Raw genomic sequence first — 16448 nt, forward strand, 5'->3', positions numbered from 1 at the left:
ATTCCAGAACGGTGCCCAGCTGGGCTGGAAGAGACAGGGAACTTTCTGCCTAGCTGGCCCAAGCCTTCCCCTACAGTTCTCCCGCCTCCCCTGCTCCACACTCTGCTCAGCATCATGGGCTCCTCCCTCCCAGCCTCCTGCACTGGTGTCTGTGATCCTGGGCTCCAGGTGGGCACTCTGCCCACCCCGCCCCTCCCAGCAGCCACATCCCCCTGTCCACTTTGGCAATGGGACAGCTGGCCGAAGGGGGCTCCTCACAGACAGGACACCTGTCATTTACACCCACCAGGCATCCAGTCTCCCCGCTGGGAGCAGCACCGCCCTGCTTGCTGAAGCCGCACCCTACATAGTCTCTGTCCCTGGCGGATTCCAGGGCCACCCATCACATTCGGAGCCTTCTGGCCACAGGGATGGGTCAGGGAAGAACCACGCCAGGCTGGGGAGGTCCCAGCCTTTCCTGCTCCTAGGAAAGGTTCCCACTCCTCTGGGTCTGCAACCTGGGGAGGGGGGCAGAGCCCGGGGCCTGAGATGAGGCCAACAGAGAAAAGGGCCAAGGCTTGAGACGCCATGGCCTTCTGGCTTCTGCAGGCCAGACCTGGGCTCCCTTTGTCCTGGGCACTGAATCGTCCTGAGAGAATCGGAGATAATGGCCTGAGGCTGAACGCTCTGAAGGCTGCAATTAAACGGCATGATAACAGCTGGCAGGACCACACCCTTGCTCTGCGTCGGGCAGCATTGGAAGGGCTCCATGTGTTACCCCAGGTAGTCCTCTCAGCAACCCCACGATGCCACAGGTATCATTATCCCCATCAACTAGGCACCAAACAGGCCATCGGGCTCAGCATCCCCCACCACCTGTGCTGCCTTTTTCTTTCTTTCATGTGAAATCTTAGTTCCCTGACCAGGGAGGGAACCCGCTCCCCCTGCAGTAGAAGTGTGGAGTCTTAACCACTGGACTGCCAGGAAGGTCCCACGTGCTGCCTCTTGAGGGACTTAATCTCTCTGTGCTTCTGTTTCCTCACCCGCAACGAGGAAAATAGAAATGGCACATGTCCTGGGGTCTTGAACATGAATGTTCCAGAAAGACTCGTCCCACCACCCGGCCTGGATTGTGGAGGCAGAGTCCAGGCCTGAAGCTCAGCACCGGCCACTGCTGCCCCCAGCCCCAGCTGCCTTGCTTCCAGCCTAGCTGTGGGGCCTACGCTGCTCGCCCTGGCCTACTCTCTCTGCCTTGATGCCTCCCTGGATCCTCCAGCTCAGGCACCTCTCCTCCACCAGCAGCAGCTCTCAGGAGGGGCCTGGTCCCAGACTGTTGCTTAGTAAATAACCAGTAGCAGCACATATATGGTGAGTGGGCCATAGGCTCTGGCCAGAGGGAGGCGGCCAGGTAGACCAGGTGTCCAAGCCTCATGAGCGCCCTCCTGGGAAAGTGGGCCTGCACCTACCGCCAAGGTCCTCGATGATGTCCAGGGTGGAGCTCCAGGAGAAGCACTCCACAGCCCCCAGCTCCAGCTCGGCCAGGGCCCCAGGCAGGGCCTCCAGCTCGTAGGCACCCCGCTTCTTCCAGTAGAGAAACATCCTGAGGGCTGGGCAGGCCTCTGCCAGGCCTGTGCCCTCAGAGGCTGGGTAACCCCAGGGCCCTGGGTCCCCGAGGCCTGGACACAGTGGGTGCAGGGACCGCAGAGGGCCTGCAGAGACCCTAGGGCTGGCCTCAGGGCCGGCGAGTGCAGCCCTCCCCGGGGAGGGGAGCATGCTGGGAGTGGCTGGGGGCCTCAGAGCTGACCAATGGCCAGGGCCCCAGCCCCACACAAAGCGCCTTTCTTCCCCTCCTACAGACATTTTACAAATTTCAACTTCCCGGCCCCCTCGGAGCCCCCACCAAGGGGATGGGCTGGCCGTCTGCGGACCGCAGAGGCCCGGAAAAGAGTCCGATTGTTCCGTGATCTCTTTGCTAAGATAAGTTTTCAGAAGAGAAAAATGTGCTGCTCCAGGAACAATTCCAGCCCCCCACTCCTGACCTCTGACCCCAGCCCCCAGCCCCAGCTGGACCCCACAGGATTTCTTAATGAGGAGTGGAAGCACCCATGGGGTGCTGTGGAATGGGCCCAGAGTTGTTTTCAGCAGCCTGACTGGGCCCCCTCCCCAGGAAGCACAAGGCGTTTCCCAGATTCCCTGAGCAAAGACTGGGGGAGGCCTTCAAGGGTCAGAAGGCATGAGCTGTGGGCCAGGCCGAGGCCCAGAATCAGCCCTTTCGGCTCTCACCAAGGGCCCTTCCCTCGTTGGGCTGGCCAAGCTTCTCCAGCCTGCCCACCTGCCCATGCCTCCCGCCTCAGACCGTGTCACCTACACTGATGGCAGCGCCATGCATGGAGCCTGGGCAGGCTGAATGGGTGCAAAGGACTTCAGGCATCACCACGGAGCTTCACAGCCCCCTGTCCAGTGGGCACAAGGGGTGGAGAGTAGGGAGGATGGAAGGGGTGAGGGCCAGGGCAGATGGAAGGACTGGGGTGAAGGAGCTGGGTGGGGCAGAGCACAGATGAGGAAACTGGGACTCAGCTAACAAGGAATGGAACTTGAATTTGAACCCAGGACTATCTGGCTTCCAAGTCAGCTTGAGGGGGACTTCCCTGGTGGTCCAGTGGCTAAGACTCCCTGCTCCCAATGCAGGGGCCCAGGTTCATTCCTGGTCAGGGAACTACATCCCACAGACGGCAACTAAAAGTTCACATGCTGCAACTAAGACCTGGTGCAGCCAAGTAAATATTTTTATAAAAGCCAACTTGGGGGCCCATACAGCCACCTGGGGGAGAAGCTCGGTGGTCAGAGGCAAAGTGGTGGCCCCATGGGGATCCAGGCTGGATGGGGAAAGGCCACTGTGCTCAGCCTCCCAGCCAGCCTCCGCCAAGTTGTTGAGCCTGCTCTGTGTGACCCTGCTGTGGCTCCCCAACTTTCCAGGGTGCCCAAGGAGCTAGCCTGATTCAGGGCAGAGAAGGCTGCCCCCTACGCAACCAGATACCTGGCAACAGCGAGGCACAAGGCCCAGGCAGGGGGAGTTGACAGCAAAAGGCTCTACTTTCTGGGTGGCGGGGGGTCACCCCAGGGCTGTGGTGGGTGGGAGGGTGGTGGGGTAGCCATCCAGGGAGCCTGCATACCCCCAGCTGAGGGATAAGGTGCCAAGAGGCAGCTCAAGTAATTCAAACCATATGCCTGCCTGCCTGCCTGCCTGCCCACCCGCCTCCTCCTCCGGCCCAGGGCCAGGGCCAGACAAATGTAGCCGGGCCCTTTGGTCTGTAATCACTGGCTCCCACGAAGCCTGGGCCCACACGAGGTGGGGGGCACCCTGGCTCGTGTTTACAGGCAAGTGGCCAGCATGGGGGTGCCAGACTGAGCTTGGGGGAGTCAGATGATTCTTCCCTGGCAGCCGTGGCTGGTCTCAGGGCCCACCCGGCAGAGGCCAGAGTTGCAGAGTACAGAGTGGTCCCTGAGCAGTTACCCAGTCCAGACCCCCCTGAGTCTAGGCCCAGAGGTGCTACTACACTTGGCTGTGTTTTCAAAACAGTGAGTTCCGAGGACATTGCACCCAGGGGGCTGGGGGAGATGTCTTCTGATCCTCAGCTTTGGGGTGAACCCAAGGAACCCCCCACAACATGCACCCACCTGTGAAGGCCCAACTTGGGGGTTGCTGGTGCTCAGGCCCCGGGGCTGCAGAGATGAGGCCTGGCTGCGCCCCTACCCCTCCCTGGGGCACCTACAGCCTCCTCCTAGAGGTTCTCTCTGTCATCAAATGTACCTCCTGCTTCCCACCTCCCTGCCCTGGCTCATACAGTCCTGCTGCCTGATGTCCTCTGGTTCCCACGAGCATCACCCACACTCCTCTTGTCCAGGCTGGAGGCCCCCATCCCTGGCTTGGCCTCCATCCTTCCTGTGCAGGAGAGCAGGTGGCACCCAGGGGCTCTGGGAAGACACACCCAGGCTGATAAATGGGCCCCCACAGTGTCCCATGGGGACCCACCAGCCACCCCACCACCACCATGAGGCAGGTGTCAAAGGCAAGCATACACACCTGGGCCTTTTACTGGGTCTGGGGGAAACCAGGAAGCTAGAAAGTGAGTAACCCTGCTTACCAACGTGCAGAGGGGGCTCTTTACCACCTCTGAGAGAGCTGGGGTATGCATGTCTGTCTTTTTTTTTTCCTTTTCTTTTTGGCTGCGCTGGGTCTTCGTTGTTTTGTTCTCTAGTTGTGGCGAGCGGGGGTTATTCTTTGTTGTGGTTCTCGGGCTTCTCATTGTGGTAGCTTCTCTTGTTATGGATCACAGGCTCTAAGGGCACACGGGCTTCAGTAGTTGTGGCTCCCAGGCTCTAGAGTGCAGGCTCACTAGCTGTGATTCACAGGCTTAGTTGCATCACACACAGCATGTGGAATCTTCCTGGACCAGGAATAAAATCCGTGTCCACTGCATTGCAAGGTGGATTCTGTTTTTGTTTGTTTATATATGTATGTGTGTGTATTGGCTATATATATACATGTATATCAGAGAAGGCAATGGCATCCCACTCCAGTACTCTTGCCTGGAAAATCCCATGGACGGAGGAGCCTGGTAAGCTGCAGTCCATGGGGCTGCTAAGAGTCGGACACGACTGAAGCAACTTAGCAGCAGCAGCAGCAGCATACATGTATATATGTGTATGTATATGTATGTTTATCGGCTGTGTTGGGTCTTCGTTGCTATTCGGACTTTTCTGTAGCTGTGGCGAGCAAGGGCTACTCTCTAATTGCAGCGCGAGGGCTTCTCACAGTGGTTGCTTCTCTTGTTTCCGCGTACAGGCTGTAGGGTGCACGAGATTCCATAGTTGCAGCACGTGGGCTCAGTTAGTGCAGCTCCCAGGCTCCAGAGCACCAGCTCTATAGTTGTTGTGCAAGGGATTATTTGTTCCATTAATTGTGGGATCTGCCCAGACCAGGGATCGAAACTGTGTCTCCTGCATTGGCACGCAGATTCTTTACCATTAGACCCCCAGGGAAGTCCGTGTCTGTCTTGTACTCTGCTGTGTCCCCAAATGGGCAGAATGATGAGAGTCACCATGGGCCTGATGCCATGCTGAGCACAGTTCACACATTATCTCCTTTAAGCCTCATGTTAGCCCCATGAGGCCTGTACTATTAGCCCATGTCAGAGGTCATGGTTGAGACCAGGGGCCATCCAGAGCTGGCAGGGGACAAATGGGGGTGAACTCCAGAGCTGTGCTCTCACCGCGAAGCCGCAGTGCCAGGTCCTCAATGATGCAGTCATAGGGCCTAGAGGGGGCACCCTGTGCCCAGAGGGAGGCAAGATGGCCCCAAGCTGGAAGCCCACCATCCTACAGTCCCAGGTCCTCCTCTCTGCCTAGCTCTTCCTGGAAGCTTATGACCTCTGGACAGGGTGATCCCAGGGGACCCAGGACACCAATGGTTCATACCCTCTACTTGGCCTGCCCCTCGGGGTGGGGAGCCTTGGTCCCAAGCAGGGAGACCCCAGAGATTTCTCCCTATTGCAAAGAGCTCCCACCGGCCAGGGACCAGGGCTGTGACAGGCAGAGGATGGGGAGTTGGAAACCCAAGCCTGCTTCACTCAGTTCCTGGCAATGGCCTTGGACATGGGGAGGGGGTCAAGGCCCTGGCAAACCGCAGCTGTTTCCTTGAGAGCAGAAGTGCCACGTGAGGGCCTGAGCAGGGGGCCTGGGAGGCCCGCTGAGTAAGAGGCTGAAAGAGGAAGAGGAGCAGGTGGCCCGAGCTGTCCGTCAACCCCCATGCCTGCCACCTCCCAGCCAGCCACGGTCGACAGAGACCTTGGTCCTGAGGGGCACCTTCCCTTCCTGAATTCACAGAGCAGGGGGTCCCTGGGTCCTCTAGATGCCCCTCCCTTTTCAGCCCTGGCTGACCCCATCCCACCAGGATAGCTGAGGGCAACTCCCTGAGGAGTGGACAGGTCCAGGGGTCCTGCCTCTGCCTCATTGGCTGGGTAGCCCTGGGCATGACACTTGCTGAAGCCTCAGTTTCCACATCTGTGAAAAGGAGTGAGGTAAGAAGCCACTCCCACACACTATGGTCTTTAAAAGATCCCGCTCATGTGGGGCCAAGCAGAGAACAAGTGCTTGCCCCCTGGGGGGTGGTCCCTGCATCCTGCCATGAGGCCCTGCCCCTCCCCCTCACCAGGCAAGGTCCTCCCTGACCCTCTGCGGTCCCCTGAGTCCCCCAGGAGCAAGTGACCACATCTTTCTTCCACCTTCCGGTGTGTGGGGAGGCCTGTCTGGACCCCCAGGAGCAGCAGTTGAGGCGGTGGGGTGGGGTTGGCCGCTAATAGAGCCGACACTGCCGAACGGTGCCCAGTGCCAGCTGTGCGGCTTGCGTGAGAAGTGGCCTCACGGACTGTGCTGTGCTTAAGTGCTCCCAGGTCGGACTGCAGAGCCTGTTAGGAATTATGTCTGGCCGGCCAGCCAGAGGCCCGTTATATAACACAGCACGGGGCCGGCACTAGCCACCCCCAGCACCCCCGCTGCCCCACTCCCCAGCCTGAGAGGTGATGTGTCCCCACCCCCCACGTAACACAGCAGACCTCCAGCTCCAGGTGAAGAGAAGGGTCTGCTCCCACCTACCAGAGGCCCCTGCCAAGGGCCCTCCAGGGCCAGAGCAGCTGGGTTGGTGGCTCCTCACGGGGCTGGGAGTGGCATGGAGACCATCCCCCCAGGCAGCAGGCATGCACCTGCTGGAGGGATGAACAGTAGAGGGCTGGCATGGGTGGCACAGACAAACAGTAAACCAATCCGAAGGCTGGATACATGGGCCTGAAGCCTCAGCCACCTGTGAGTCCCTCAGTTTGGAAGGTGCTGAGCCCCAGGGCACTTGGCTGAGGGCCACCCTGGCCTTCAGCTTCCGCCAGGCCTGGCCCCAGGCCATCTCCCCAGACACCTCTTCACAGTGTGAGACTACCGCGTCCCATCCCCAGTAGAGCGGGCTGCACACACCATACCAGGAGGAGTCTGGCCCAGTGTGGGTCTCCCCCCACTCCTGCTGGGCCCACACAGCCCTTTCTCAAACTCTCAGGGGCCCCAGGGGCTGGGACAGAGACTCATGAGCTGTCAGGGTATGACGGCTCCCAGGACGGAATTTGCAGAGCCTGGGACTGAGGTGGGAAGGACCCTGCGGTGGGCTTCAGCTCCATTCCCAGGGTGGGCACCATGGGCAGCTCCCCTGCAGCATACCCCACAGATGGGCTGTCCCAACACTCAGTGCGTGGATGGTCAGCACCGCTGGGGGAGAGTCTGGCCAGCAGGAAGCCCTGGGCCAGGCAAGGAAGAGGGCCCTGTGGCCCCGGCTGGGAGCCTGTGTGTCTTTCTCCCAGTCACTCTGACACAAACCCCCAGAAGCAGAGGCTCCCAATTGGTCAGGGACCCTGGCTCAGTCCTTGTTCTCCAGCCAGCAGCTGGGCAGACAGCAAGGACACTGACACCAGCCAAACCCCTCTGTGCACCAGGCCCTGGACCCAGATCCCTGGAGATGGATCTCCTTTAAGCCGCTTAGCGATGCTGTCGTTGCATTACTATCTCCCCATCATCCAGAGCGGGAAGGGAGGCTCAAGGGGGCCTAGAGGCCTGCCCAGGTCAGCCGGGAAATGGGTGGGGGCTGCTGCCAGCGTCTCCTCACCATCACCTCCACCCTGTGCCAATGCTCCCTTTGGGGCCAAAATAGTCAAGCTCCACTTGCTACCAGGGTGCAGCCAATACATGGGCCTCCCCACCCATCGCTGCCAGCACCCTGGACTGAGACATGGGGGCTCAAGGGGCCCTTTCCAGAGTCTTTCCCCTCCCCAGATGCACCCTGCTTCAGGACTTGGGAACCCACTGATCACAGCCCTCCAAGAAAATGGGTCCCTTCCTGGGATCTCTTGAGTGTGTGGGGGAGGGTGACAGCCAGACAACAGGCCCCTCAGACCCAGGCAACTCCCCAAAGGGAAGGGGTGGGAGGTCTAGCCACTGTCCAGCATCTGGCCTGACTGTCCTCATCCACCCATCCGCCCACCACGGCCTGGGGACAAGCACAACCTCAGGCTAGCTGGCCATGGACCAGCTGCCCACACCATTCTCAGCTCTGCCTCTAGAATGCCCTGGGCAATTACCACTGTGTCTGGGCCCCCTGTCTTATTCTTGCCCCTCCAAGTCAGCCTCCAGAATGCAGCCTGGCACCTGGCTGAGATCCCAGCTCCTGCTGGCTGTGTGACTTTGGGCAACTTGCTTAGCCTCTCTGGGCTTCAGTTCCCTCATCTATCTAGTGACAGTACTCACAGGACAGCTGTGGGGATTAAAATGACTTAGTCCAGAAGAGCAGCCTCCACAGTCAGTGGACAATGACCAAAAATCACAGCAAGAATACAAAGCAAATCTGAAAATGTCCTTGCTTTGATTAAAAATTCACTCCCTACCATCTGTGGGACAAGGTCACCCTTCCTGGCATGGCCACTCACACTCTGCTGGACCTGTCCCCACCCACTTCTCTCTGGGGGAGCCATCCCCCAACCTCAGCTAGGCAACTCTTTGATCCAGCCTCTACTGCAGGTGACCATATGGAAAGGTGCAGCCTGGATCCTTCTGCACTGAGAGCCTTTTGAAGCAGCTGTGTGTGTGTGTGTTAGTCCCTTAGTCATGTCTGACTCTTTGCAACCCCATGGGCTGTAACCCACCAGGCTACTCTGTCCATGGACTTCTCCAGGCAAGAATACTGGAGTGGGTTGCCATTCTCTTCTCCAGGGGATCTTCCCAACCCAGGGATCGAACTCGGGTCTCCTGCACTGCAGGCGGATTCTTTTCTGTCTGAGCCACCTCCCCTGAACACAGAACTGAAGCCAGCCTGGAACAGAGCAGGTGCCAGGGGATTGCTCATTGACTGAATGAGTTCATAACCAACCATTGCTCACAGGGTCAACTTCCGAATACCTCAAAACTTAGTCCAGTGAAGGTGGCCAGAAGGATCCCTGTGCAGTGGGCAGCCCACAGGCCTGAATACCCAGCCTGAGGTCAGATCTGGCCACCTCGTGGGAGGAGTAGAGACCCCAGCTAGACCCAGGCCCTGTCAGCTGGTGCACCAGGGTTTTCCCAGCTGGGAGCGGGCAGCGGGGCGGGGGGAGAAGAGGAAATGGAGGCCTGCCTGTATCCTCATTGCTGTCTGTGGCTATGGCAGGGTGGCCACATTCCAGTCTCACTGCCAGCCGCTGGCCACTGCAGGCTTTCAAACCTGGCCAGACAGTCTGAGAGGCTGGGCCCTCTGGAGGGCCAAGTCTGTCCAAGGAACAAAGGCGTTTGAGCCAGGCTCCCAACCACAGAAAAGACTGGCCAGACTTCCAGGACAGCTGGGATTTCAAAACATCTAACCCATTGTTGGAACACTGATCCCAGTGGTTGGAAACTATTGTTGCCATCCCCTTGGACATCCCTGCAGAGACCCAGGTTGCCTGGGACAGGCTTTGTCTCCCTGTTGGTTCACGGAGGCCAAAGACCTCTCCTTCCCCCCAAGGCAAGGATGCAGCCCCAGCTTACAGACACAGTTTCTGGGCAGGGCAACTGCTGGCTGTAATGGCTTACAATGAATGCTGGAGCTTGAAGAGCCTCCTATTGGGCCTGGAGAGGGGCTGCCTCGGTCCCGTTCATTTGTATTACCAGAAAAATATCCGCTAATGGACAGAGAGTGACCATGAGTGTGCATGTGCATCTGTGTGTGTGAGTGCATATGCACACTATTGTAGATACTCCTCTCTGAGGAAGGTGAGTTGGAACAGATACTGGAGTGATGTGAAGGAGCTAGTCGTGCAGATATCTGAGAAAACAGCAAGTGCAAAGGCCCTGCGGAAAGGACATATAATGTGCTGAAGTTAAGGTGACCAAGGTCCACTTCACCTTGCCCAGGCTAAGAGGAGTCTCAGGACACAGGACTTTCAGGGGTTTTCTTTTTTAGTAATTTTTATTTATTTATTTGGCTGTGCTGGGTCTTAGTTGCAGCATGTGGGATCTAGTTCTGTGATCAGGGATGGAACCTGGGCCCCTTGCATTGGGAGCACAGAACCTTAGCCACTGGACCACCAGGCAGGGAGGTCTCAGGGCTTCTAGTTTTAAAACCAGGATATGTTGGTCACCCAAAGTGAAAACAGTGACAGATTTTATTTTCCGTGGATCTAAAATCACTGTGGACTGTGACTGCAGCCATGAAATTAAAAGACACTTTCTCCTTGGAAGAAAAGTTATGACAAACCTAGACAGTGTATTAAAAAGCAGAGATATCACTTTGCCAACAAAGAGCCATATAGTCAAAGCTTTGGTTTTTCCAGTAGTCATGAATGGATGTGAGAATTGGACCATAAAGAAGGCTGAGTGCCAAAGAACTGATGCTTTCAAACTGTGGTGCTGGAGAAGACTTTGAGTCCCTTGGACAGCAAGGAGGTCAAACCAGTCAATCCTAAAGGAAATCAACCCTGTATATTCATTGGAAGGACTGATGCTGAAGCTGAACCTCCAATACTTTGGCCACCTGATGCCAAGAGCCGACTCATTGGAAAAGACCTTGATGCTGGGAAAGATTGAAGGCAGGAGGAAAAGGTGGTGACAGAAGAGGAAATGGTTGGATGGCATCACTGACTCAATGGACATGAGTTTCAGAAAACTCCAATAGTGAAGGACAGGGAAGTCTGATGTGCTGCAGTCCATGGGATCACAAAGACTCGGACACAACTGAGTGGCCGAACAACAACAAAGCGAGGGAACATCTAGGAGGTATGTGTGGCTGGAGCAGGGTCAGCAAAAGGAGGAGATGAAATCAGAGACGTGACAGGGCATCAAATCCCAGAGGGGACTGTGAGGACTTTGCCTTTGATTCTGAGGGAAATGGGAACCATCAGAGTTTGTTAGTAGAGGAGGAACATGATCTGACTGAGATTTTAAGAGGCTATTATCACCGAGGTAATCATGGGTGAAATGCCAACAGCTTAGGAACATGAAGGGATTCCAGGAGGGCACAGGGAACTTCCTGAGCCTGTGCGGCTCTGTGTTGGCCACAGAAAGCCTCTGCCCTACTTCACTATGAGTCTAACAAACTTCAGTTACTTCTACTTTAAAAGCACACCATGGGGTTTCCCTGGTGACCCAGTGGTTAAGAATCCCCCTGCCAATGCAGGAGACGTGGGTTCAATCCCTGGTCTGGGAACTAAGATTGCACATACCTTGGAGAACCTAAGCCCGGCCACCACAGCTACTGAGCCACAACAAAAGAAGCTACCTCAATGAGAAGCCCACACACTGCAAGTAGAGTAACCCCTGCTCACCTCAACTAGAGAAAGTCCACACAGCAAGCAAGACCCATTGCAGCCAAAAATAAATGAATTAAATAAATTAATTAATTAAATTTTTAAAAAAAGATCCCATGTGCTGCAACAAAGATCTTGCATGCCACGACTAAGACCCCAAAATAAAATAAATATTGCCTCGTGGTTTCAGAAACAACAGGTATAAAGAGACAATCTACTAAATGCTTTGAACATTCAGATCTGTCAGTGGGGACTTTGCTTCCTACAGTGCTGGATTAGGTAAATCAGACCAGCTTTCCCACTTGGGACAACCAAAACTGCTGGATGAAAAAATTTTCTTTAATCTTAAAAACAACAGATCACACAAAACACAAAAGAGGAGGATCTAGGGAGGTAAATAGATGGTTTTGCACTCAGGGTATTCATGCATTCTGAAGAAAGAGGTGGGAGACATTTTTACTTTTAACGGCTTTGTGGAGTTAGGGGGGAAAGCTCAAAGTCCAGGGAACCTCAGACCTGAGCTTGGATCAAGGTCATCCCAGAACGATGTCCAGGCATATGACAGAAGCATGTGAACATCCTGTATCATCATAGGCCTCAAATTTTTCTTTCAAATAATTTTTAACTGTGTCTAACACACAGTCAAAGATAACTAGGCACACAAGTAACTAAAATCCTATGTCTGAAAACCAACAGAAACAGACTCGCAAAAACTTGAGGTACTGTAGTTATCAGAGGCAGATTCACACGCCTCCTCTGAACTCTGCAAAACCTTGGATGATAGACACTGCTGTTGTCTCCACTTTAAAGATCGTGAAATTAAAGTTCAGCATGCTGGACTTGCCTACAGTCATTCAGCTAGTAATTAGGAGAGCTGTGATTCAACACAGGTCAGTTGCTTCTGTAATCTATGCTGTTAAAAACTTACTACTAATAGGGTCCTTAGGAGGACCATGATGGTGTCACTGACTCAATGAACATGGGTTTGAGCAAACTCTGGGAGATAGTGAAGGACAGGGAAGCCTGGTGTGCTGGAGTCCATGAGGTTCACAAACTCAACTTAGTGGCTAAACAACAGGAGGATCATGGAGTGCCCTTGATGCCCCCCACCTGTGGAAGTTTCAGAGGCATGATGTCAGAGCCTACAGCTGTCCTTGTCCCTCAGCCAAGAGCCACAGCATTTCAGTAATGGGAGTGGACAAAGAAGAGGAGTGCCTGAGACGGTGTAAGGGGATACCCATCCAGCCACCCACCCTCATGTGTCAGGGATAGGCTCAGGACAGATGATGACCAGACATAGAAAGCACATGAAGGACTGAAATACTCTGTTCCAGGGGATAAATGGGTTTCTGGATGACAACCTGGAACTAGCCATTAAAAAGCAAAATGTCCAGCACAGCCAAAAAATAAAATTATTTTTCAAAAATGTAAAATGCTAATCGTCTTCCACCCAGTAATTCCACATCCAGAAATGTATTCTATAGATACTCTTTCACAAGTCCACAGGTATAAGGATGCTCACTACATCATCACTTACAGGAGTGAAAAACTGGAAACAACCCCAAATGTCCACTCATAGAGGGTCAGTTTAAAAATTAAGTATGTCAATACATATTAATATCATGAAGCCATTGAAAAGAATGAGGTAGACTTTTATATATTGCAGTTTTTAATGTCCAAAATATAGTATTAATCAGAAAAAGCAACTGCTGTTTTCCTCAATTTCATGTCAACATTTTTACATATATGTGCATATTTATGTATGTGCGCTGTGTATATATTCAAAGAAAAAATCTGAAATACAATTGGAAGTAACAGAAAATCAGAACTTATAGCTTCATCATTTATGTACTGTTTGAGAATTTTATAATGAAAATATATTACTTGTATAAGCAGAACAGGGTTTCCCTGTTGGCTCAGATGGTAAAGAGTCTGCCTGCAATGCAGGAGAGCTGGGTTCAATCCCTGGGTCAGGAAGATCCCCTGGAGAAGGGAATGGCAACTTATTCCAGTATTCTTAACTGGAGAAGTCCATGGACAGAGGAGCCTGGTGGGCTACACCCTATGGGGTTGCAAAGAGATGGACACGACTGAGCGACTAACACACACACAAGCAGAACAAAGTACACACACATACATACATGTGTGCATATGTGCCTGTATATACTTTTTAAATTTATATGCTAACTTAAATGGTTTAAATGACCACCTTTCACTTGCATTATTGCAAAACTGTTAGTTGCTCAGTCGTGTCCAACTCTTCGTGACCTCATGAACTGTAGAGCCTGCCAGGCTCCTCTGTTCTTGGAATTCTCCAGGCAAGACTACTGGAGTGGGTAGCCATTCCCTTCTCCAGGGGATCTTCCAGATCCAGGGATCGAACCTGGGTCTCTTGCAATGCAGGCAGATTCTTTACCATCTGAGCCACCAGGAAACCTCCTGATTGTTTGGCTCTTTATTTGTCATTCTCCTCCTCATACTCCCCCAAATCCACTCTCCAAACTGCTATCAAAAATGCAAGTCAGAAAATGCTACCTACTCTATTATCAAAATGCTTAAATGCTCATTGCCCCAAGGATGAAATCTGAATTCTGTAAGATGCTCGACCATCCTCTCTCTGGATCAAGCACCGTTTCTTTATACTCCTCCCTCCCCACAGCACCCGCAGAACCCACCCACCTCTCAGGCTTTCCAGTGTGTGTCCCAATCATGCCGCATAAAATGACATTTCTAGCTCCTGCTTTTTTCTCTTTCTGAAATCAAACTTTTCTACCCATAGTCCTTACCCAACTGATTCCACTGTATCCTTTTGGTGATGTAATTCCTTAAAAGAATCGCCCAGATGGGTATTATAAGAGGAACCTCTCTTGTGTATGAACTCATTACCCTACAGTCTCATCGCTCTGTTTAATACATATCAAACTGCTTTTCAATTTCCTGTTTTCCTGTCCTTGGCACTCAGTGGTAGGATTCTAAAAGGACAGGCGTTTATCTTGCTCCCCACCACCAGCCCAGCCCCTGGCACAATGCCCAACAATTAATACGAGTTCAGTAAATATTCTGCCAAAGCTTGTTTAACTCTCAAACTTGGAAATATGGCAAAAGCATAACTAGTGGTCCTGTGTTTTTTCCCCCCTTCTTTGGCCACATCACATGGCCTGCAGGATCTGACCTCCCCAACCAGGGATCAAACCTACACCTCCAGCAGTGAAAGTGCAGAATCTTAGTCACTGGACCGACAGGGAATTCACACCAGTTGTCCTTCAATATAAAAAACAAATCAGTTAAGGGCTTAAAGACATAATCAGGGACTTCCCTGGAGGTCCAGTGGTTATGACTCCAAGCTTCCACTGTTGGGGATCTGGTTCGATTTCTGGTTCAATCAGGAAACTAAGATCCCACTAATCTCATGATGTGGCCAAAAAAAGTATTAATTAATTTAAAAAACACAAACAAACTGAAGCAACAGGGGTGGGTCATTCTTTTGCTGTCCATGTGGCAGCCACGATTTGGGGCTGTAGCCCACATCTCACACAAGCTTGGAAACAATCTCCCCTGAAGTGAGTGAGCCATGATGGACCTTGAGTGAACTGGACATGGGTCACTGGAGGCTCGTATATTAGCGTGAGAGGCACCTGTCCATTTGACTCTCTGGCCACTCCCGGCAGAGACCCCAGCATTGCAGGTAAGTTTCGCCTGGGGGTGTGAGCCAGAGGAAGGCTATGTCAGCAGTGCAGACCCTTCCCAGGGAGGAGACGGCCCTGCAGGGAGGCTGAGTGGGTGCTCAGAGTTCTGTGTGACTCACTGTCTGCTTCCTAAATCTGTCTTGGTCCAGCCACGAGGGTGGGGGAGGGGGTGGTGAGCAGACAAAGGTCAGAATGAGGACTCTTCTGTGAGTGCTCAGAAGTCAGCGGCTAACACACCTTCAAGCCATTTTCTCTTTGGCTGGGAACAGGGTGTTTCCCAGGCCAGGGCTCTGACGGCGGGGTGCTGGAAGCCTATTTGAATCCACGCACGCCATTCCTGATCCCCCATTGCCAAAATGCGTCACGGCGTGCATCAGAAGTGAACTTACAAATATCGATGATTTCGGAGGAATGTTGTGGCCCTACAAAGCTGCAGTTGGGAACCTGCTCCTGGCCATCCTGCCAATGGGGACCCAGCTTTAATGCACAAAACTGAAGGTTTGAAAGTCTGGGGGCTGCTTTCTCACCCATCTTCTACCTCCCAGAAGAGGAAGCTGGAGAGCCTCCCCCACCGCAGGCCCTCCCAGCCCCTCTCCTTAGCAGCTGCCAGTGGAGCAGCTCTTTACACGGGACCCAGTTCTTTCTTCTTTCAGGGGTCGGATGGCTGAAACCGAAAGCCTCCTTTCCCTGCACCTAAGTCAGAGCTGATGGCCAACCCTGCCTTCCAGGCTCTCAGTTCATTAAATCACCCCTTAGGACAGAATGTGTGCCCAGCCTGCAGGAAGGGTTCTCAAATGACCCAGGTGAATTCTGCAAGTGAGGGGTCATAATCAAGCCCCTCCAAGACCCACCAAATCCCCTTTTCTCGCTCCTCTTCAACCCTCCTTTCTGAACCAGAGGAAGAAAGTATACTCACCGGTTCCCGAATGGAGGCTGAGCCAGCTGCGCGGTGGAGACCCGTGTTTTGTCAGGACAGAATTCATGTTTGACCTCGGGTGGTGGCACCTTGCCTGGCCCTTGAGCCACGTGCTAGACCCACAGTCTCCGTCCCTCTCTGCCCGGCTGCAGTCCCAACCCTGGAGGGCTTCTCCTCAACTCAGCCCCAATTTTAATTTCTCCAGCTGAGTCGTCTGCATAGAAAACCACTGAGCTCTCAGCCCTGCCAATCTGCCTCTCCTCCGACTCAGGCCCCCTGGGCGCTGGATGTTTTAACGTATCGACTCGGTGGCTGGGGTTTGCACTGTGTTTTCTTGCTGGCGGTTTCCTCCCCTTGGACTTTCCATCCCCAAGTACCCATATGCTCCCTGGAACGCACTTCTCACACTGCTGGCTGCCTCGGCGGGGGCCTTCCCTTCTTTCCAGGAAAGCAGTGCCACGAAGACCCTAACCGGCTGGACTCCTCGGCGGGAAGGAAGGCCTGCAAGTTCATGGCTTGTCC

General features: G+C 53.8%; 1 protein-coding gene across 2 annotated transcripts in view; it reads right to left on the minus strand.

Annotated features, from left to right (window-relative positions):
- Positions 1–16114, minus strand: part of PLEKHG5 (pleckstrin homology and RhoGEF domain containing G5) — a 53800-nt gene extending 37686 nt beyond the window's left edge. For both annotated transcript variants that reach the window (XM_081490368.1, XM_081490369.1), the window contains exon 1: positions 15927–16114. In XM_081490368.1, coding sequence (XP_081346494.1) covers positions 15927–15993 — 67 coding nt within the window. In that variant the 5' untranslated portion in view covers positions 15994–16114. The remainder of the gene's footprint in view (positions 1–15926) is intronic.
- Between the last annotated feature and the right edge of the window lie 334 nt (positions 16115–16448).

The sequence above is a fragment of the Giraffa tippelskirchi genome, chromosome 5 (assembly GCF_054371585.1).
Source record: "Giraffa tippelskirchi isolate mGirTip1 chromosome 5, T2T-mGirTip1v1.2.pri, whole genome shotgun sequence".
Classification (NCBI taxonomy): domain Eukaryota; kingdom Metazoa; phylum Chordata; class Mammalia; order Artiodactyla; family Giraffidae; genus Giraffa; species Giraffa tippelskirchi.